At 39.5% G+C, this 24,699-nt stretch overlaps 1 protein-coding gene across 21 annotated transcripts in view; it reads right to left on the bottom strand.

The window, feature by feature from the left end:
* Window positions 1–24,699, bottom strand: part of nrxn3a (neurexin 3a) — a 285,254-nt gene that overhangs the window by 190,549 nt on the left and 70,006 nt on the right. For all 21 annotated transcript variants that reach the window (XR_014603916.1, XR_014603917.1, XR_014603918.1 and 18 more), the window contains 2 exons: window positions 17,799–18,237; window positions 15,143–15,526 (listed from right to left, as the gene is read on the bottom strand). Coding sequence is in view for 16 of the 21 variants with exons in the window: in XM_084096195.1 (XP_083952321.1) it covers window positions 15,143–15,526; window positions 17,799–18,237 (823 nt within the window). In the remaining 5 variants the exon portion in view is untranslated. The remainder of the gene's footprint in view (window positions 1–15,142; window positions 15,527–17,798; window positions 18,238–24,699) is intronic.

Genomic DNA, 24,699 nt, shown 5'->3' on the forward strand with positions numbered 1-24,699 from the left:
GCTCTCTCACGCGGAGCTACAGCACGCACAATACGAAAGCCCTTACTTAATGAGTGACGATGGTCGAGAGAACTAAACATTTGAACGTCTGGTTACACTTTTATTTTTGATTTCGATTTTGGAGGTAAAACTATTAAAAACTAGCCGCGTTCCGTCTAGCGCAACGTCCTTCCCTTCACAGCGGTGCTGTCATTTCTTCCTAAAACCCAAACTTAACGACAGAATCAGCACAATCGGTAATTGTTGCAAAATCCAGTCCCTACTGTCTCTACTCTATGTGACATGCTTGATAATAAAAAGAGCTATTAAAAGCACAATAATCCGTGCAAAAGACACTGTTTCCAAATTCAAGGCGGCTTTTTGTGTGTGCGCTCCGACGCAAATTATACTTTAGGCTTCGTGTGCGCATCTGACCGATCAAATACACACAAAAATATGTCAAAATGACCGGCTTGGAGAGTATTCACTAAACACGGTATATGTCTTAAATGGGCGTAAATAGTTGGGAGAAAATATGCTGACAAATGTGCTATTTTTGTGAATCAAACAACAAAAGGCAAAGAGAAAATTGCTCACAGCTCTTGAATGAATAACTTTAGCTTTAATAAGCATTAATCTATCAATTTATACAGTGAAACATTTGCAGTGTTATTTTACAGTGTTTATATATATTTTTTAGGCCACATTACTTACCTGAACAGTAATGTTAGCAGACCTTCCAGAAATTAAAGCACTGTCTATTTCATTTGTATCTTTGTTTTATTGTATATTTATTTTATTTATTTGACCATTTGTTTGTACTTTGTTTCTTTATTCTTATTGTATCATATCTTATGTATATAAAACATAAAAAAATGCCTGCTCACCGGTGCATTTATAGATGTTTTATATTCGTTTTATTCAAACATTGCTGTTTCTTTTAAAATTCATAATATAAAGCAAGGTTAATAATGTTCTTAATTTGTTTCTTTTCTTTCTTTTTAAAAAAAAATAAAAATATGCCAAAAAGAACCATAAGAATACTGTTACAGGATCGATAATAGTAGAAATACCATTATGATACCCATCCCTATACCCGAATGATGCCAATTGCAGTCTCTAACACATGCTTGAATAAGAGGGACAGAGAGAAACATTGCATGTGATTTTAGGTCACTACTATAATAGTATACATGAAACAGAGTCACTTTCAATAGGCAATATTTTGGCAGGGAGAAAATTAAGGTTTTTCACAGCACAACTGCTTAACAATCATAAACCAATCAAAACCCAGGCTTAAATTACAGGCTGTCTATTTGGTATTTTCCATAAGTCTTACAGTACATAAGATAATTTGAGACTATAGTCATCTGAATAAAATTAATCCATTATCTCTCTTACATTGAGATAAATTTTAATAGTTTAAATTCAGAAATACTATTAATAATTTACTTAACATGTAAATCTGCTCCGCATAAGAAATGAAGCACACTCTGTATGCACAGCACCAAACAGGATACATATCCAGAAAACAGCATCTGTCCTTAAAATGTCCTCTATCTCTCTACGTTGACCATCACAGATCCTTTAAAATTTCCCCTCATGTGCCACTAGATGGCAGCAGATGTCTTAGGATGTCAACATGTTATTAATGCAGTGATTTAAAGGGTTGCACAACCACAATTAATGTCAACTGACATTAAACACAGAAAATTAAAAGAATTACTACATGGACACCGTAAACAGTTTTAAAGATCCATTACTGACTGTGAATAACCAGCATTATGCAATGTGCAAGTTTCTTAAGTATCCTCCAAAAACCCACTTAAATGCGCAAATCAGTTCCCAAGCTCTGGTGGGCCCAGGAATGGTTTATAGTGAAAACCTGAAGGGGGCTTCTGACACCCGCAGTTGCCATAAATAGAGAATCGTAGCAATACTGCAGCAACAATTTGAATAATTTAGAGCCGCCCTTGAAAAAGGAGGACCAAATACAGTTGACACATCCTCCTCCACGTGCCTCTCTGCTCCTCCCAACGCCGACACAAAAAGATTTACTCTGTTCTGTTTCAGCCGTGATTGTGGAAGCAGCTTGCGGACCGCTCTCGTCATGCGCTCATTTAGTTTCAGAGCTGGATTAGAAACAGTTCAATAACTCTCCTGCCACTGAAAATAAACTGTTTCAACCGCAGAGCCGCACTGCTTACAGCAAACCCACAAGCCCTCCATGAATCCCTCTCTTCTTGGGTTTCTTATTTTACTGCAGATAGTAGAGAATAGCAGGGAGAGGCCCATAAAAATCACTAATTTCTTGTAATATTTATTATTTCTCCTTGATAGCAAATAAAATTAAATGTAGAGCTACCAGACTTTTCTCCTGACATTTAACGTGTCTTCTCTGGAGTTTGGAAGACATTTCAGAGTCACAAACTGTGCTCAGATATGCCAAGACATCAAAGTCTGCAAGTGCAAGACTTCAATATGAACTGAAATAATTCTCATCAAATTGTTCAAATTCATTCAATTTTGATATTATATAAATAATATATATTTAAATTGGTGCCAGTGCAACTATATCTATTATGGGCACATATGCTAGCTACTATGTCATAGTTCCCATGTTTCTGGTGCGCTCTCTCTCTCTCTCTCTCTCTCTCTCTCTCTCTCTCTCTCTCTCTCTCTCTCTCTCTCTCTCTCTCTCCCCCCACTCCCCACCCCCACCCCCACCCCCCACTCCCCACTGTGCCCTCCTTCCTTGTCCTTTCATGGCTCATTTAAATTGTTCTAAGGGAAGAAAGCAGGAATGATAGTGATTGGCTTAGATTACTACAGAAACAGTGGTGTAACAGCCTGATTTCACCCGATGAAGGCCCTCGACTTACAATAATTTATGAAGGCTTTTGAGGCTGCCAACACCTGCAATCTGAAAATTCAGCAGGCCCGTGAGTGTCTACTAAGAGCATGTTAGGTGGATTATCGTGGGCCGTCACCTCTTGCTCCTCTAACCAGCTGTGACGGGGGGTGGGGGGCAAGCAGTGACAGAGACCTCGGCTGTGTGCCTCCACGCATGGAGAGGAGGGACAGAAAAAACACATTGATGTAAAATGAGATATTGTGTGGTGTGAATGCGAAATGATGACTAATTTACATTGTGTCAGCTTGAATTTGCAGTGTGATAAAACACTATTTAAATGCTCAGGACTATTCAGTGACGTGAGAGTCAGCTTATACATTATAAGTTTGCTTACGAGACACCATCACCTTAAAGTCTGGTCCACAGTGCAGTTTTTTCTGAAAAAGAACTACAAGAACAGACAAGAACAGATTTTTGACAAACATGTAGTGACTAACCACAGTTTTTTTCCTTTTAAACGAGTTTAGGAGCAGATAAATCTGAAACCAAATATATCTCCATAAATATAGAAAAATGTACAGGGGTGCTCAAGGATGTCAAGTTTACATGCTTCATCGTAATATCACTTAACTATTAGGTCAGAGATGTTAATGATAATTACTACATGGATGTTGTATTAGCTAAAATAAAATAGAAGGAGAAGGAAGGAAAGAAAGAACAGATATATATATATATATTCTCTCTTTTGGCTGTTTGCTGTCTGTGCTAAATTAAAAATATTAACAATATTAACTGTTCCACAGTCTGATCATTTCAATAATCACTCAAGTCTGCATGACATAAGTGTTCAGAGACAAAAGCAAACAACAATAACAAAAATTGGAAGGAAACATGCTTCCATTTGCTCTGAAAACTGAAACAAAATATTGTTTCTGCCACAACAGAAAAACAATTAGTTGCTTTCAGATTCTTCTGAGCTCATGTGTTGTCCTAAATCACAGACTCAAACAGTCAAAAAAGAGCAATGTGATTAGCTCAGAGCAACGGAAATTCATGCTAAACTGTAACATTGGTATTATGGAAGATGGCAGACTGAGATAAAGTATCTTGTCTTTTAAATTTCTGCTCTGTTTATGCATTTATAAACCTGTTTCCTGTGTGTACGGGTATATTCTGTCATAATTCATCAGCAGACAAACATTCATTTTCATCCTAAAATGATACAAAAGTACAATATTTCATATAGCATATCTGGAGGTCTTTATTCAAATAATAATAATAAAAAAAATGGCCACAGTCAGCTCTTGATAAACTTTATTTTAAGATATTTAGTGATTCTAATTAATTCATTCTAGCTCACCACTTTTGATTAGTCATGATGAACTCTCAGAAATGAGTTTTAATCCTGATCTGTATCAGAAGAGTTCTTTGAAATCTACTAAATAATTCATAAAAATGCATTTAAAACCTGAAATGGCTTCTGATATCTTGATTAAAAAAAAAAAAAAATCCAGGTCTGATTACCTGTCCAACGCAAACAACAACAACAACAACAACAACAACAACAACAACAACAAAACACTTCAAGACCTAAGGAGTTTAATCAATACTTTAATAATGTATGAATAAGGATATTTCATTAAAAGATGCATGCTGTGCTGCCATAGACTTTGGCCAATCTTAGAAGAATCATAATTATGCTGCCCATCTTTTAGAACAGCCCTTTATGGACATCATAAGTGGACCTAAATAATAATAATACTAAAAGCTATGTAAAAAAGGTCCATTCATAATACAAAACAGGAATGTATTGTAACAAAGACAGAATGTAAGAATAGAATGAGAAAGGGAAAATAAAGAGTGAGAATGTGAAAACTCTTTGACAGTTTGAAATATCCAATATCCACAACTGTCAAGGAAAGCAACGCTATCTCCCATTTCCTCAGGCGATGGCGGAGACCACCTCTCCCCTCTCGTGATGGAATGGCATGTTTTGTATACTCTTGTTGAACACTCACTATTGATGGGGTCTGATATGTCAACACACTGATGCATCTCGCGAAAGAACGAATCATTTTTACCCAGTCCTAAATAAAGAGCTACACAAAGGCAGGCACAAAGTTCCCGTCTGGATAAGCTTGTGTACCGTGGCCAAATGAATGCTGTTGTTAGTGCTTCACTGATTGGCTATTCAGCATGATTAGAGACTTTTCAAAGAGAGATGAATGATAGAGAGGGAAAATCTGCAGAATATGAAGCTGTGAAATCAGGCAGATTGCTGGGGATGGGGGAAGATAACAAGGACTCGGGACCACGGGGGCGGCACGTTTTGATCGACTGCTGTGAAATCTTATACTGATGTGTTTACCCCTAAGACATGACTTGAGTGTCGATCCATAACCTCAACCTCAACGTCCAAGGTGTCTGAAAATGTGGGCATGTACATGTGTGTGGAATCATGTGTGTGCGGAATAACGTGTGCATTGTGCTACTGATGGACATGAGTACCCTGAAATGAAAGCAATGATCGATCAAGAACATGCATTGTGTCGCTAAAATTAACACTGATCTAAGACCAGTGAAACACAACACCACAAAGCAGCAAAATGGGCACTTCTAAATCTTCATAATTGTTCTTAACTATATCTATAAAATAATATTTACTTTTTAAACACTTAGGGCCAGATTTACTAACAGCTTGTGCCAGCGCAAACCCTCTTTGGCGTTAAAAAACTACTGTCAGGATTTACTAAAGACACACAGTGGAAAAATTAGCACTGAAAAGGTGTGGACACAGTTATTTTTGGGGCTGACCTTATTGCATATGCATCTGTAGCAGTTTCTCTTTCGGACGCAAAATTTATTTATGGTAGGAGAGTGCTTAAATGAATCATGCAAGGTGATTTACAATTAGCGTTGATAAATTTACAGATATTTGCACCATTATTTTTGTCTTAAACCAGACGCTAATTTGTGCAGCTCTTGGTAGATTGCATTGGGCATCATGGAAATGATCCGGCTGCGTCTGTGTTCTTTAATTTGAGCGTCGTCAGTAGATCACACATACTTTCCACTCACATCGACCCTTTTTTGGAATTGCACTCTCACGCTAATTTGCCCTGTTTATTAAATCTGGCCCATAGTTTATATAATTTATTTTTAACTAACATTCACTTATAAACACTTTATATAATTTAATTTATTTTAATTATATAGTTTTTATAGATATTGAATATTATATATATATATATATATATATATATATATATATATATATATATATATATATATATGTACTCTCCTCATGAATATATATATATATATATACATACATATATATTCATGAAGAGAGTTCATATATATATATATATATATAATATTCAATATCTATAAAAACTATATAATTATAGTATATATACACAAACAAACAAAAAATCAACAAAACAGAATTTATAGAATTTAATTTTCATTTATAGTTAGTATAACTACTGAATATTTTATATATATTCATGAGAGTACATGATATATGTAGCCTATACACACACATATACACACATGATATAAATATACATATATACATACATAAATATACAAATATACACAAATATATATATATATATATATATATAGATATATATAGATATAGATATAGATATATAAATAAAAATTAAAAAATGTACAAAACACAAGTTTTAACTTGACATATTTTAACGCAACCCAAGAGCACAAGACCCTATACAAAAGTTGGATGTGATGGAATGGTGAAAGACATGCATGTGCATGTATTTTTTTTTTTTGTTGTTGATAAATGCATTTGCAGCTGCATGAATAAACTGAACGAATGTAGATCTTTTTTTTTAATTCTCTGTTTTGTTTTGTGAATTTTGCCATGAAATGATATACTCCAATCATTGTGCATTTTACAAAGGTTCCTCCCCCTCATCATCTCTTCAAAGAGAATGAAAGAGAGACACAGAGAGAGAAATTAAGGCAATCAAAAGAAAAGACAACCTGAGGAAAGAGTAAAATCACTGACATAATTACCCAGATTAGGCTCGAAAGAGTAATTGCAAGATAAACCCTCACGGATGTCATCTCTATGTGCTCTTTGTGGCTTAATCAGAGACACTACAGTATCAAATCAATATATGCAAAAGCCTTCGGTGGTAAAGCGTGAAAGTAAAACAGAACTGCAGTGCACTACTAAGGGAACCTGCAGTTTGTGTTATAAAGTTTTACACTAATCACACAGGCCTCCGTGCCACATGGGTTTCACTACGGTCAAGGCTGGGAGAAATATTGTATTGCTGAAGATGGGGGGGGTGAAATCCCCAGAATGTGAGTAAACTCAGTTGTGATTATACTTGAGTGTTGTTAAGGGACCCATAGCCGTAACATTCAGTTCACTCTCATGTGATTTAAGGACCGTGGCTGTGGGGTCCACTTTGGCTCCCTAAGGCCCCCAGGCCAGCATAGATGACCTTCCCACTACCTGAATCAATAGCAATTATTTCAAGCACTATAGCCAGCGGTGCTTAGGAGAGAACCAAAGTTCCCAGTACAACTCGGCCTGTTTGCAAACACAAAAACACCTTAATACATGGAGTGTAGACACATATAAATGATATTAACAAACTGCATGGCAAATCATGCATACAAACAAAATATCTAAGCCAATTATCAACATATCAGCTCTTCCCACAATTATCCGATCTCGTTTTTTAATTTAGCATTACTGAAGCATGACCTGTCAAGGTACTTTTGTAATGATTGGGGCCGTTCACACGGAAATGAGGTTATGCATTTATTAATAAAACAAAATAATTTTGTACATTAATGACTGATGGAATTAATGTGCAAAATGAAATCTCAGCACTAAATTGGCAAGGTACATCAGACGATGCGGTAAAATGAGTTCAATTACCGCATGAAAACAAGTTTTACCTGTTTACACTATTATTTGTTCTACTGTGAACTATAACAGTATTGCAGTTTTCAAGGAAAATGTGTCTGAAAAAGACTAATCATTTAGATATAACAGATTTAATAAAAATATTTAAATCTGTTAATAAAACAGTTCCCAGTCAGTCGGTTACTCTCGATGTACACCGTGAGCGACGAATAGGAATCTTGCTAGAGAGGCCAATCTACTTTGAGTGAAACTAAACAAGCCAATGCACATTTGCATGCAAATCATTTGCATCAGCTGTTCAGCCACGCAGCACAGGTATATAATGAGCAGAAGGTGCGATTGCACTTCAGCTTTTTGCTTCGGAGCCGAGCGTTTCGATGCTGTTCTCTTCAGTGAAGCTGTTTATATTAAACGAGCAAGCTCTCCAGGAGGATCTCTCACATCTGGTGCGGGTGATACAGCACGGCAGTGGGGTCGACTTCTTTCTCTCTCTCTCTTTCTGTCTTTTTGTGTTTGTGTTGTTTGTAAACTGAGCAAAACAAAAAGGCTGTTCTTACAGCTGGTACGGTGCGCCAAGAGCGCTGAAAGGCCATTCTTACGGCTGGTAAGATCACCGCAAGAGAGAGATGGTGCACAACAGGCTGCACACTTCCCTGTCTGTGTTCGCTGTGACCGTTCCCCTGCATGCTTCAGCACCAAGGAGAGAAGAACTTACACAGGTAGAGCGCGTCTTTTTAAAGATGTCACTCTACCTGTGTGTTTCTGGATGCAGTCGATACCTGGGATCACGGGATGGTCACGAACGCTTGTGTCATGCTGATGCAGCGTTCGTGGATGAGTCATGTACCCATTGTGGGAAGATGACCATCTCGGAGGGACGGTCACGACTCTCGTTCCTGCAAAGGGGCAGAGTCCCTGCGCCTCTGCCGTGATCTAATCCTCCACGTCGCGGCAGGATGTGTTTAATCGCCTCAGTCTGCTTTTGTACAGCCGGTGACCGGTGTGCTCAACCGTGTGGCAGACGAGCTATCAAGAGCTGTGCTCCTGGGAGAATGGCGACCTTTGGGGATCTTTCCCTGGTGCTTCGAGCACTCCAGGATGCTCCCTTTGAGCCTATGCAATCAGCAGACTCAAAGCTTCTCTCCATGAAGACTTTGCTGCTGGTTGCACTGGCCTCTGTCACAAGGGTAGGGTACCCTCAAGAGGGTATTTTTGGTTGACAAATCGTGCCTAGAGTTCGGGCCGGGTGACAACCATGTTGTACTGAGACCCCAGCCTGGCTATGTGCCCAAGGTTCCTACCACTCTCTTCAGGGACAAGGTGGTGAACCTGCAAGCGCTGGAGGCAGACCCAACCTTGGCTTTGCTCTGTCCCATTCTTGCTCTTTGTCTGTACGTGGACAGAACTCAAAGTCTCAGGACCTCAGACCAGGTCTTTGTCTGTTACGGAGGCCGGAAGAAGGGAAAGGCTGTCTCCAAGCAGAGGATGGCCCACTGGATAATAGATGCCATCGCCTTGGCTTACCAGGCACAAGGTGTGCCCTGCCCGCTCAGGCTGCATTCACTCCACGAGAGGCGTTGCATCCTCCTGGGCGCTGACACAAGGCTCCTCGCTAACAGATATATGTAGAGCTGCGGGCTGGGCAACACCTAACACGTTCGCTAGATATTATAGCCTACGTGTAGAGCCGGTCTCCTCCCGTGTTCTCACCCTAAATGGGTAGAAGCACTGAGAGCCCCGGCTCTGTCGGCTTGCTGCACCCTACTGTGCACCCTTATTGCTCCAGAGTGAAAAACCTGTTGAGTCCTCCAACACCTTCAGCCCAGACGTGGCGGAGCGTCCGGCGCCAGGCCTTTATCCGTAGAATCCTTGAGAACCGGGTCTGGGCTAGGTCCCAAATGTGTGACCCTGCGGGGATCCCATATGTGTATTTCTTCCACGGCTGCCATATGCAGTATGTTAGTCCATATGTATATCTCCACATAACTCCTTCGGGGAAGAATGTGCGTTCAGCAGTGTTCTCCTTCCTAACAGAAATGGCACACTTTCCCAGTGTTATCCAATAATCTCACTGTATGGGTTATCACGGAACAACAGTGACAGATACACTCTGTGTAAGCCCTCTCCTATCGTCCTTCCAGGCAAGAAGGGGCAAGAGGCTCGCACAGGGCACTGGATGGGGTCTGCAGCTGTGGCGCTTTGGTAGGGATTACTATTCGTCAGTCACAACGTATGTCGAGAGTTACCAACTGATAGGGAACGTCTCGGTTATGTATGGTAACTCTCGTTCCCTGAAGGAGGGAACGGAGACGTACGTCCCATCGCCACATCTGCTGCGACCCACCGGGGCAGCCAGCTCATCCGCTCAGCTCCTCAGCAAAAAACTGAAGTGCAATCGGCTCATTTAGTTTCACTCGAAGTAGATTGGCCTCTCTAGCGAGATTCCTATTAGTCGGTCACAACCTACATCTCCGTTCCCTCTTTCAGGGAACGAGGGTTACCATACATAACCGAGATGATTTAAATGATACTAACTTGCATTATTATGACATATAAATGCACAACATAGACTCTGGATATAAACTGTAGTAATCATTGTACGTTTACATCTCATGGACTGTAATGTATCTTCCCGCAGAAAGATGACAATTGAAATGAATTTGCTTAATAAAATGTTGTTTTAAAGGGGACCTATTATGCAAAATTCACTTTTGCATGGTGTTTGGACATAAATGTGTGTTGGTAGTGTGTGTACACAACCACCCTATAGTGATAAAAATCCACTCACTCCTTTTTTTTTAATCCCCATAAATCATAAGCAGTGACTCCCAACGACCTGTTTTCAGCCATGAGGCTGGTGTGACGTCACAACAGCCACAGGCCCCACCCACGAATGTTGACAGACACTGCGGTTTTAACATAGGCCCGCCCTGATCGAGTTCACAGCGAGTTGTACACATCCGCCATTGCTGCACTGATGAGAATATAGGTGTTGTGTGGCTGGATGTATTAATCCACATAGCTCTCTCTCTATATACTACCGAAATCTGAGCCAGCCGCTGAAGACGAGGTGGATTAATTTTGTTTTCGAAGGAAATGTTCCCTCAACTCTACCGAAATTCGTTTATGTACTTCTTATACTGTGTTTACTCAGCTCTTAGGGTGATTTTCTGGAGTAAACCTGACGCTTCATCTTTTGTGTTATGTACAATAAACTTTATTAAACTCATCAGTATATTTTTGGCCATCATTCGGACGGGGTCCTCTACAGCAGGCTTAATAGTGGATACACAAGCAATGACATATACGTTTTAACCGTAATTAAACTAAACTATACCTGTTCCATCTCTGTAGGCATTATTGTCCGACTCCGGGTCGAAATGAACACCGTTACTGAGAGTTTCTGTTTTGATATTATCATTATTCCGAGATTGTTCTGACACTGAGTGCAAGCTTGTGAGGTTCCGCCCCCTGAGCCGTGCAGCTGCAGCTCATTTGCATTTAAAGGGCACACACTAAAACAGCATGTTTTTCTGAGCCTCAAAAAGTGACAATTTAAACATGCTGTAAAAAGGGTCGGTTGGGTATTTTGAGCTAAAATTTCACATACACGCTCTGGGGACATCAGAGACTTATTTTACATCTTGTGAAAAGGGGCATAATAGGTCCCCTTTAATGAAAATGTGTCTATTATGCAATAACCATTTCATAAAAGCAATTTATGGCACTGTGCTTTATTGTGAATATGGTCAATGTTATAGTCAATGCTAGAGTAACATACAAAAAAAAAAGATACAATATTGTAATATGTAAAAATTTAAATTAAAATTGGGCCTCTATAATGAATCCAGCACTGTATTCATCTCTTTAACCCCTCAGAATATAGTTTTCTGAGCTCATATTTAGTTAGGGTGTTTGTAATTTTAAGCGTAAGATAAGCGATGACCTTGAGAGATCCTAGCTGCATTCTGTATAATAGATTTAATAAATGTTAAGGAAGCAGAATTCAGTTAATTCAGACTCTCCAGCTTGCGTTGTTTTATATTCCAGCAAGCTATTCAGTGAGGGAAGTTTTCTTTGTTTAGAATATAATTCATGCCAATCAAAAAATGACAGAGAAAAAGACACATTCATATTTATATTCATTAAGTTTGTAGGCTTTTGTTTAATATAAATGTATGTGACAGAACATGTTTAGATGTTAAAGCTGACTAATCGAAAATTAACAAAGAACATCTGGAAGTATATTTTACATAAAATAATATAATACATAGAATAATAGATCAATCTATCCATCTATATTATTTTTATCATTATTATTATTATTATTATTAGTAGTAGTAGTAGTAGTAGTAGTAGTAGTAGTAGTAGTAGCATTACTAATTTCTCATCTGCATTTAACTTGCTTTACATTTGTTTATCAGACATTTTTCTCAAAGCAACAGATGAATCACGTCAAGCTGTCAACAATATTAGCTTTACCCAAACTGCAGCACTTCCATACTATAAATTTCAGTCCAGCACAATGTCAAATTTCCTCAAGCTGGAAAAAAGAGGTGTTCGTCAGGGTTGAAATGCTGAGTGTGCATTAGAGAAAATCTGAAGTGTATGTGTACCGACAGGAGTACAGCGTGGTGTGTGACAGCAGCCAGTTGTCTGACCCGAGCAGCAGCTACAGGCTTCTATGAAGCAGATAATAGATCTGGACAAATATCAGGTAGTCCTGATATCCTGAGTGAGGGTTTAAGGCTATAACACACACACACACACACACACACACACACACACACACACACACACACACACACACACACACACACACACACACACACACACACGTACACACACACACACACACACACACACACACACACACACACACACTTAACATCAAGCAAAGCACGCGTTTCTCACAGCGCATATCCTGTGCAATGAAGCCTGCGAATGTCCTTGAAATTCACTTCAAACTTCCCAAACTTTATGAAAGCTTATTTTATGGATGGTTCAAGTGGTGTTGTGTGTGAGAAATTGGAAGCAACTAGAATACGGGTGTTTCTCAAGCACAAGCAGCATCATCGCGCATCTGCGGTTAAAAAACTCACCCAGAACTATAAGACATTTGACTACTTGTCTCAGATGGTGCATCCGATGATCCAAAGTCTGTTTACTGACTGTGATGCATATTGCGCAGTAAAATGTGAAAAGATGGCTGAAATTACTAGTCTTAACATAACTGACTGGCTTGCTCAATGAGTCAGGGTGCACAGATTTTACCAGTCCCAAGGAATTTCTTCTGCGTTTTCTATGTAGATGCTTCTATGTAGATGCTCTTCAAGCATCTTAGCTAGCATCCCTAATAATTATGCAATTAAGTGTGTAATTAAATGTAATTAATAAAATTAAGTGCTCTTTTAAATTTTAGGGATGTCTAGTCATTTCAGTGTTTGGTTATTAGTTCAGACATGAGCCATGCAAATGAGCATTCCAGGTGCACAGATTTCATTGCTATCAATCACAACAAAGAGTTAGTGTATGTTTATGTGTGTGGGTGACTGACACTTAGAAAGCTGAATATTTTGCCTTGTGGCATAAGTGTAGTCGAATGACAATGTTTAGAAGCATCTCTACTCAGAATGAGAATAGTTTGATGCCCTTGCCGATGATTATGACTGACATTTATGGCAAATGAATGTGCAGGAGGTTGATGTACAGTCTGTATTCTCTGTCAATGGAGTGTTAAACTGTTGTATATGACTTTTACATCTGTCTAAAAACATTGCACAAAGACAAAAGATGATAGCATTCCATGTGCTCTAACAACACAAACACAAAAACAAAACAATTAATGTCAATGTCAATGTCTGCCCCTTATAATCTCGAGACATATTTTTGTTATTTAGAGCATTTTCATTCTCAGAAACATGAGCCTAAAATCTAAAATTTGAATGTCCTGGATGTTTTTGTGAATCCATCCCATAAGCTACTTAATATATATATATATATATATATATATATATATATATATATATATTTTTTTTTTTTTTTTTAAGCAGCAAATCAGAAATTGGAGTAATGATCACCAAGATAATCTTCATCCGTGACCTAATCCTTACCTTAATTCTGACCTTACCCCAATAATAATAATAATAATAATTATTATTATTATTATTATTATTTATTATTTCTAATCTATTTGCATTTAACTTGCTTTACATTTGTTTATCAAACATTTTTCCCCAAAGCAACAAATGATGCGAATCACAAGCAATTTATCACAACGGTGTCAACAATATATTAGCTTTACTGCAAAGTAGTACAAAGTACAAAGTAGTATAGAAGCTAGTTTAAGAAAAAAAAACAAAAAAAAAAGTACATAAGCAGGCAAGCAACATATATAATACTGTTGTTGTGAAATAGTATTGGTGATTTGATACATGCTATAGAATTGTTTTCTTGAAAAACAGTGATGCATATTTCGGTCTGTATTCACTGAAGTATATAGGGAGCTGTAGATACGTCACTGTAAACAGCGTTTACCAAGATGGCAGGATGAAGAAACTTGACTAAAAGGGACTTGGCAGTACTTGGTTCAAATCCTTTGAGAACTACGGCTCTACTGCGTTTAAACTACAAAAGTGATTATCAAAATATGTTATATAGACCAAGATTAAAATAAAAAGAAGATAACAATGGTTTCTTGTAATATCAACTAAATGAATGCAGCGTAATTCAGCCCATAAGAGAATCCAGCTCTCATGCCAACATAATAAGCAATTTGCTATGGAGAGTGTTCACAGACATGCTGGAAGTCCCTCTATTACCTGGTTACCTGGAACCCCTACGTACTGGCCCATATGGAGTCATTCTAACATGCAGTCACAACAGACTCAAGCTAAAGATTCACAACCACTCAAAAACCCATTCATTTCCTCTACCAAAACATTTGTCTCAACATTGTTACATTTCACTTAATTTTTCATGCAAATAGTAATCTCTTTGCCTATGAAATCTGCAAATCTGAAGATCTGTATGTGGGGTTGGACTTTTTCCAAGTTATGACATCATCACAGGCATGACTCCCCAAACGCCGGAGAACATCAGCTTCCATACAGCAACGTGCTGAGATATTAATGAGCTTATAGTTTAACTGATTATGTTAGAGCTAATCTGCTGTTTACAAACAGCAGCAGATGGGATTTTGTAGGTGAGAAGCTAAACAAACTAGCGTGACGGTGATTGTAAGTTGTCTTTTTTATCATTCAAATGTTGCATTCGAAACTAAACCCGCCTCTTGTGTTTATTCTAAAATAAAATGAAAAATGTATTCTAGAAATCCAGGCCTGTTGATTTTATATGAACTAATAAAGGAAAAGTAAATGTAAAGTCAGATAACTCACCCCTCTCGCAGGAGCGGGACCAGTAACCGGTCCCTGTGCAGTCGCAGATAAAGCGATTCCATCCTTCTTTGCACACGCCTTTGTTCTTGCACGGATAGCTGTCGCACTGCTTGACTGGCATCTTGTTGCAGGAAGGTTTGATGCCTGCACCATTCTGGTCCTCAGCAATTTGTCTGATGTCCTTACTGCGACCGTCAATGAACAGGTCCCGAATGCATCCGACATAGCCGTAGTTTAGCATGGCGGTCCATAGTTCAGTGGGAAGGATTAGGCCTGCCCGGTTATCAGGGAGGCCGCCTAGGTACATGTCCCCCTCCAGGTCCAGGATCTCATTTTCTCCACTGGCAGTGAACGGAGTGCGACGGCTGTTAACAGATATGGTGCCTGGGAGTAATCAAAAGTGAGACAAAGATTATATGAGCAATCCTTAAAAAATTAAATCACAGAGTTATACACAGAGGTCCAAAATCATTTTATGGTTATTTTTTTTTGTTGCAGTTTAGGTATGTGTTTAACCTCTAAAATGTCCCCAGAAGTAATTTTAATATGACGAAACGTATGGTTAAGAAAGGGATAATGTACATCCAGCCGGTTGTTATCGCATAATAAACCCAGACAGGGTGATCAGGACCCCGACGCGAAGCAGAGGTCATACCACTCATACCATACAGTCATACCACATATTACATGGTATTTCACCACATAAATAATTGGAGAAAAAAGCATACTTGTTTGTTATCTTAAATTCCATTACAGTGTATAAAACAATCATCACAAAATGGCAGCAGCTGCATTTATATGAAACAAGAGAGAGCGAGTCCACGATACTGGATGACATAATTAAATAACTGTTTTAATATTTTATAAGCTCACCAAACACGAAACATCAATGAAAAAAGATTGTTCCTAGCAAGCGTAAAATGGCGACTTTAGTGACAGTAACCCAGATGGGCCTGTGTTATCAGTTTTTTCCGGTTGTTATCGAAGGATAACATACCGCTGGATGGCACAATTGACCAATCAGAATGAAGTATTCCACAAAACTCATTAAACTGGTGTGAGTGAGTGGAGGTGGGACTAATTTGCATGTTCATGGAGCCACGTATACTAAATGAAACAAGGGTGTAGAGTTACATTCAAGCTATTTTAAGGACTGAATAAATAAAAAAAATTAACAGGATTTTTTTTTTAATGTTAAATGTTAAAATACTTTCAAAGTACATGCTTTTTTTTCTTCTTTTTTTATGTGGACAGACTGTAAACTAAACAACTGTAAATTACCGTACTGCGTAATCTCAGACAGTCTGTCCTGTGTCCGCTGTGCACAAGAGACAAAGATAGGGATATAATGACCATCCATAGACTATGAGATAGAGAGAGTGGGGGGCTATGAGAGGATTATTTCCTATTTATGACCTCATCGGGAGTGTGTGAATCTTGTAAAGCGGTGTCTCTCATACAGACACGCAGATGTAAACAATGCATCCCATGTGGGGAACCAGGGATCAATGGGAATAATCTCTTCAGAACTGACACTGGTCCAGTCACCCACATGGCTCTGTCTAAAACCTCGCATTATTGATATCCTACAAGACCTCCCAAGGGCCCTGTGCTATGAAGTGATATGGAGTAGTCGTCGATCGATTCAGAAACAGAGTGCCAGCGATTCAAGGGCAAAGAAGAAAGAAAGAGGTGAATGAGGATACAGAGAAAGATAGAGGGGGATAAACTCTAATAGAAAGTTCTGTCAAAGTAGATGTGAAATGAAAATGTCAGCCTACTTTGGACTAAATGTGTCCATTATTGGTGACTAACCACTGCGCTTTTTGTTTAAAGCTGTTATCTTTGGGCTGCAGAGCTTAACGCCGATGGAAAACACACAAGCAATTACAGTATCCAACCGATTTAATAATGAAACAAAGTGGGAGTTCTTCATGAGCTTAAAGGTAAAAATTGGTTTTAAAAATAAGACACAATTTACCACAATGTCTTTATTTCTAAGAGCATATTATTACCCACATCGAAAATGGAAATATAGGATATGTCTCTTTAATTTTACTTATAATGTTAGTTAATGTTAGTAATTTCTGTCGTAATTTTTATGTACAAGGCCATTTTCAACACTCTCTCTGACCTTTAGGCCTAACCTGTTAATATGGGTGCCAAATTGTTTTTAACTGCTTTTGTGTGTGAAACATGTTTAGAATTAAATTTTTAATTAGGAATTACATTTTGTAATCCTGTAATCTCTTTGCATGTGAAACAAGTCACTAAATAAATAATAATCAATCATTAAATATTAAATAATACATGAATACAATTAATAATGATTATTATTATTAATGTTATTATGATTACTACTATTATTATTATTAAAAAATGTATAATTCTCATATATTTACATTGAATTACTTGGCATTTATTTATCAGACATTTTTACCCTAAGCAACAAATGAGAAAAAATCACATTTATCATAAAGGTGCCAATAATATTAACTTTACTACAATAGAGAGTAGTGTAGAAACAAATAAATAAATACATGTATGCATGTATGTACTGGATTCAAATCATTTATTAAATGTGTTAAGCATGGTATAAATAACACTTAAGTGTGTGTGTGTGAGTGTATTTGTCTGAGTATCCACACACACTGACCTGATCTTCCATCTCGCTGGATGTCCACATGGTACCAGGCCCCGTCGTTCACCTTGTTCAGTGTGGCTTTTACTTTGATAGTCCCAGAGCCCATGTCCAGCAGCAGGTACAAACTTCCATCCAGAAGCTCAACTGCAAAAAAGTCCACTTTTGTATTCTTTTGGCTACGGGCATCCTTTCTTTCCTGCTGCTTCCCGTGGGTAAAGAGAATAAGGCCGTTTGGTTCAGTGGTACGGAAGTCGAAGGAGATGGAGCCCATGCGTTTGGTGTTCCACTTAGGTAGGCTGATATAGGCCTCGGGCGTCTCGAACGAGATGGGGTCCAGGGTGGCCACATTCTCGCACTTGAACACCACATCTCCCTGGATCTTCATTTTGGGGTCCACAATGCGGGCGAGCCGGGAGAGTTCCAGCCTGATGTCATTGTTTTTGTAAACAACCTGTGCGGATGTAAGCAAATAATCAGTGAATGATGATGATAATATATGTGATATCTTTATCTGGTTTTCGAAGATAATGAACATGAATATGCAATTTTCTTTTTTTTTAAATGCTAGATGCTAAATAGAGACACCAGCAAGGTGACTTTATTCAAATATGACCTGTGATAATACCAATAGGCCAGGCCACTGCCTACAAATGACTGTCTCTCAGTGGTAATTGACTCAGGCTGCGCTGGCACAAGCATGTGGGTCTGGTTTCCTTGATAACTATGGTAATGGGTTGACAAAGCCGCAATGGCACTTTCTGCCACAAAAGCTCTAAAAAAAACCCTGCCCCCTGCATGCTACCCAAATCTCGTGCTCTGGGTCCTAGTGCCTGTCAGTTAAAAGTAAGACATCAGTTATGTGCTCTTAGCATTTGCATAGAGTTTTATATGTGGTAAAGGGCCATCTGGGATATTTTTTGCTAATGTTTGTGCCTTCCTTATTTGGCACAGTCTGTCCGTTAAACCAGCATTGAGCATATTAAACCTCCAAACGGGGTGTGAAATTGCCCGTTTAAGCTAATTACTCCTAGAGAAGGAGATCTTTTTTTGTGGGTATATTTTAGAACATCACACTGTTTGTGAGTGCAAGTTATCGTCACAAACGCTCCAGCCCTGATATTACAGTTAATCCTGCACGTTGTGGGGAGAAAATCAAACATCCTCTCAGGTGCAGGAAGGACAGAGTGGAATGGAAGGATTCTGTTCTGTTCCTGAAGAAAAGTTACTGCGATTTGCAGGCTTTTCTCTTCTGTCGTGCTTCTTATCTGATAGATCATAAATATCATTCTCCCTGAGGGGAATCCATTTTTCAGACAAAGCCATAGGTTGGTTCCTCGCATCTCATACAAACATAGTCATTTTTCTCTACAAGACTAAAACTGCAAGCTGAGGACTCTTATTGTTCTTTCAAAAACAGTATTTTCCCTCTGTAAACCATCATGGTGCTGTCAGATAGATTGACGTACCAGGCTCTGTTAAAACTCTTACATCATGAAGGTAAGATTACTTCACCTGCACAATCAGAGACATTCCAAGCACTTATTGGTCTAGAATATGGAGTGTATATTATAGAACTCCATGTCTCAAATATTGTCATGATGGTGCAACATATATAGACTGTGTTTTCTTAAAATCAACTATATGTGACCCTGGATCACAAAACCAGTCATAAGTAGCACGGCTATATTTGTGGCAATAGCCAACAATACATTGTATGGGTCAAAATTATAGATTTTTCTTTTATGCCAAAAATCATTAGGATATTAAGTAGAGATTATGTTCCATGAAGATATTTTGTAAATATATAAAACATTTATTTTTGTGAGTGAATGCAGCACAATCGCGAACATAAATGGACAACTTTAAAGGCAATTTTTTCAATGTTTAGATTTTTTTGCACCCTCAGATTCCAGATTTTCAAATAGTTGTATCTCGGCCAAATATTGTCCTATCATAACAAACCATACGTCAATTGAAAGCTTATTTATTTATGTGACCCATGTGACTGGTTTTGTCATCCAGGGTCACATATTATATCAACTAAAATTATTGAAATTCACACACACACACACGCGCACGCACACACACACACACACACACACACACACACACACACACACACACACACACACACACACACACACACAATTTAATATAAGAAAGAGAAGGATTATATATACTCAACAGAGAATCCCTGCATGCATATCATAGGCTCGAATTTGACCTTGAGGATTTCAACATGACTGAAAACTGCCAGACACTGATTAGACAATGATTGCTGTTATTTGTAACATTATCATTTCTATTTATCCTGTCTGGTGCATTTTTCATCACCTAAATCAAGTTTCATCTTGCAAATTGTCCACAACATCAGGGGCAGCCATAGTCTCTGACACAAATTGATACTCTGCAATTTGGTCCATTCTTTGGCATTGTCATTTTGATGCGTTCAGGCGGCCCATAAAATGTCAGCCAGTTAATTCAGCTGATGAGCCGCTCATAGATGTGAAATATCCACACCCTTCCCCGAGTCTTGATTCTGTAACCTAGCTCGAAAATCACATTTAAGTTGTCTAAACCGTTAAACCTCTTCACTGAAATATTCTTTAATTGCATTAATTGACTTTTGGAGCATGGTGCAAACCATAGAAGAAAAGCAAAAAATGTCACTCATATAAAATAAGCATTTCAACTGAGAACAAATATTTGTTCCCCTGGAAGAACAGAAGGGTTACTAGAATAGAGTGTCCATAGAAATCTGACATTTGAATATAATGCCAGGCTTTTATCTAACAACACCTGGAATGTAGTTTGAAGGGAAGGGAAGGCAAGCAGCTGTAACTGAGGCTCCACCTATAGATAGACATGAGAAGACTCACACCAAGGATCTGTCTATCTCAGTTTTATGGATTCGGCCGCAAGGGAACGTAAGGATTGACTGGTTCCAGACACAGAAAGAAATCCGTTTGAGTGTGTGGATGGACTAAAAATTTCATCAGGTTGTTATCTTGCCTTGCAGACTCAAAAAATAGAAACAACAAAAAAAGGATAGATTGAGCGATCTTTCGTATGTAAGTCCATGCTGTACAGCTAAGCTATTTACAACCAGAGAAGCAATATGTTCTTCCCAAAGCTTCTGATTAAAAAGTTTGATAAAAACCCATGGTATAATAAACGTTAGTGAGAGTAGACATTATCATTTGTTTAGGCCAAATTTTATGGCAGCATCGCACACTTTATGTCTAAGACAATTCTAGAATGCACTACACTAAGCTTCATGAAAAAAACAAACAAACAAACAAACAAATAAAACAATCAAATTAGAATCAAATGGAGTCAATAGGAAGAGCAATATCTGTGTGATGTACAGAGATGTAGATTGCTATGTAGAGCAATCTAAATTGGTGACTTGTGAAGTTAAGATGCTGCCTAAGCAGACAGTAGGCAGCAAGTGAACTTAGTAGGTTTAGGAAAAGAGCTCATGTGTAATCTGAAGTGCAGTCCATTTCATATATTGTATTATTGTGCTCCTGGGTGTCAGTTCTGCTGAAATATATCTTTCCACAAAACTCTGAATTAGAAGTCTGGGTTGCGAAAGACAGTACATTAAATCAATGCTGTCTACTCTCACTAACTGTAATGAGCTTGAGATAAGTAAAGGGGCATCTGCTTGAGTTTGACGCTAAGGTTCTGTTGTAGTGCCCATGCTGTTGAGCTGAGAACTGGAAGAGCAGCTATGCACATTTTCAGGGTCCTCCTCGTGCCTGCGGCCTCCTCACTGCCTGTGCTGGGCCTGTAGTGACACCCGCATTCATCATCCACAGCTGTCTGCTTCTACTATAAATCTCTGTCTACAGTGCCTACCCACCACTCTCAAAGAATTAATAGCCCTCAGGTCAAACAAGGGAGAACATTTGGAAATCGGTATTGATTATTTACTAGTCAAGCATGCCAGGTGGCCCTTTGTGGATGTTTTGCATGGGAGCTCGGGGCAATGAGGTGCAGAAAGGTCTAGATGGCCTAGTTGGACATTGTCAGGCTAACAGGTCAAGACTCGCTCAGCCAGACATTTGACTATTGGCATAATAGCATCTGGTCTGGTTTGCAGCTTAGAATCATAACCAACCACACAGTGTTAATTTCGTTGACGAATAATTTGTCAATTTTCATCAACGCCATTATTTCACTGACGAAAACGAGATGATAACCAAATAAAAACCCGTTTTGAATGACAAAAACTATCTATCGTCATTTTCATCAAAGAATAAAAACAAGACAAAAATGTTACCCTAGTGAAAAATAAATATATTAAAACATATTTGAAATTCATTTATTTTATGCTAAGTATACTACAAACAGATTTATATATTTATGTACTTAATATAAACTAGTGCAGTGCCCATGCAAAATCAGTTTTTGTGTGTGTTCTTAGTAATTGTTGGTTTGATGTGTTTGAGTGCTCATTGTTACAATTACACAGCAAAAGTTCAGTGACATTTTTATTTGTAGAAAGTAGAAAGCAAATACTGATACTGACATAATGACACAATGAATATGGAAAATTGAACTACATGGTTGCAAACCAATTTATAATGGTGATATTAGGTGACGTATTTGGATATCTGTTTACAGGTAGCAGGAGTTTAGATTAGATTAGATTTACATTAGTTTAAACTTTGTTGTCATTGTGCAGATTACAATTATAGAGACAATGAAAGGCAGTTAGCGTCTAATCAGAAGTGCAAAAATGCAGAAAAGTGCAAAGTGAACAGTATAGACAGGTAGTGCAGTATAAACAGTATATGACATATAGTTCAGTGTAGACAGTAGTATACAGTTAATGAAGTGGTATGGTGTACAGTAAGGATATGGGGATTTGCCGTCATGATCGGTAAGAGGAGAGTTAACCTCGTTTAAGCCTGCATAGCCGACATGAGCTATCCTGTTGAATAGGCAGGGCAACTATTTAACATAGCATATTCAACATCACATAGTTACAGGCTAACTTCAGCGCGCATGACACAGTAATAACTTAGCATTGAGACCAGGCTATGCTTGAGCAAACAGTTTGTGAATAGGCTACTACAAATGATGGCCGTGAAAGAGACTGTGAACGCACTGAATAGGATATGTTAAGTTGGTGAATAGCATAGGCTACTATTACACAGTAGCGATAACATTAAGCGCACCAGAATAAAATATAATATTCAGAAGTAAACAGTGTAGCTGACTTACAGATTCAGTTAACATCCACAATTGAATAAGCGCGACGATTCAGGGAGCAGGCTACTCAGTGAACTCCGAGAAAGCGCTACTTAAGCTCCGCTGCTTTCTTTGACCCTCTCCGTCTCTGGTCCTGCGCTGTGCTCACTCAGTGTGCAGTGTGAGAGGGGGAGTGGCCTCTGGTCCTGCACTGTGCTCACTCAGTGTCAGTGTGAGAGGGGGAGTGGCCTCTGGTCCTGCACTGTGCTCACTCAGTGTTAGTGTGAGAGGGGGAGTGGCCTCTGGTCCTGCGCTGTGCTCACTCAGTGTCAGTGTGAGAGGGGGAGTGGCCTCTGGTCCTGCGCTGTGCTCACTCAGTGTCAGTGTGAGAGGGGGAGTGGCCTCTGGTCCTGCACTGTGCTCACTCAGTGTCAGTGTGAGAGGGGGAGTGGCCTCTGGTCCTGCGCTGTGCTCACTCAGTGTCAGTGTGAGAGGGGGAGTGGCCTCTGGTCCTGCACTGTGCTCACTCAGTGTCAGTGTGAGAGGGGGAGTGGCCTCTGGTCCTGCGCTGTGCTCACTCAGTGTCAGTGTGAGAGGGGGAGTGGCCTCTGGTCCTGCGCTGTGCTCACTCAGTGTCAGTGTGAGAGGGGGAGTGGCCTGTGCTGTGCTCACTCAGTGTCAGTGTGAGGGGGGAGTGGCCTCTGGTCCTGCACTGTGCTCACTCAGTGTCAGTGTGAGAGGGGGAGTGGCCTCTAGTCCTGCGCTGTGCTCACTCAGTGTCAGTGTGAGAGGGGGAGTGGCCTCTGGTCCTGCACTGTGCTCACTCAGTGTCAGTGTGAGAGGGGGAGTGGCCTCTGGTCCTGCGCTGTGCTCACTCAGTGTCAGTGTGAGAGGGGGAGTGGCCTCTGGTCCTGCGCTGTGCTCACTCAGTGTCAGTGTGAGAGGGGGAGTGGCCTGTGCTGTGCTCACTCAGTGTCAGTGTGAGGGGGGAGTGGCCTCTGGTCCTGCACTGTGCTCACTCAGTGTCAGTGTGAGAGGGGGAGTGGCCTCTAGTCCTGCGCTGTGCTCACTCAGTGTCAGTGTGAGAGGGGGAGTGGCCTCTAGTCCTGCGCTGTGCTCACTCAGTGTCAGTGTGAGAGGGGGAGTGGCCTGCGCTGTGCTCACTCAGTGTGCAGTGTGAGAGGGGGAGTGGCCTCTGGTCCTGCACTGTGCTCACTCAGTGTTAGTGTGAGAGGGGGAGTGGCCTCTGGTCCTGCGCTGTGCTCACTCAGTGTCAGTGTGAGAGGGGGAGTGGCCTCTGGTCCTGCACTGTGCTCACTCAGTGTTAGTGTGAGAGGGGGAGTGGCCAGCCACTAGAGTGGCAAAAGCCAATGTGTGCTTCTTTTACCGATATATTTAACTATATATTTTGCATTTCTTATCCAAACAACGTCAAACTTGACACTGCATGCAATTGTGCACCGTAGCAAAACACCTGTCAAGTTTGAAATCCATCGGACTAATTTTAACTCCATCGGTTTGAGAGATATGTGAATAACAGACACACAGACAGACAGACATTCCTGTAATTTATAGACAGACAGATACCCTGCAATTGTACTTTTGGTAAACTAAATTGGTATACTTAAAGTCTGCTAATTTTGTACTTGATGCACTTTAGTTATCCAGAAGTAGTGCTGAGGACAGAAGCAAACCTGTTGCTGTCCGTTAA

Source organism: Abramis brama, assembly GCF_963993115.1.
Source record: "Abramis brama genome assembly, chromosome: 21".
Lineage (NCBI taxonomy): Eukaryota > Metazoa > Chordata > Actinopteri > Cypriniformes > Leuciscidae > Abramis > Abramis brama.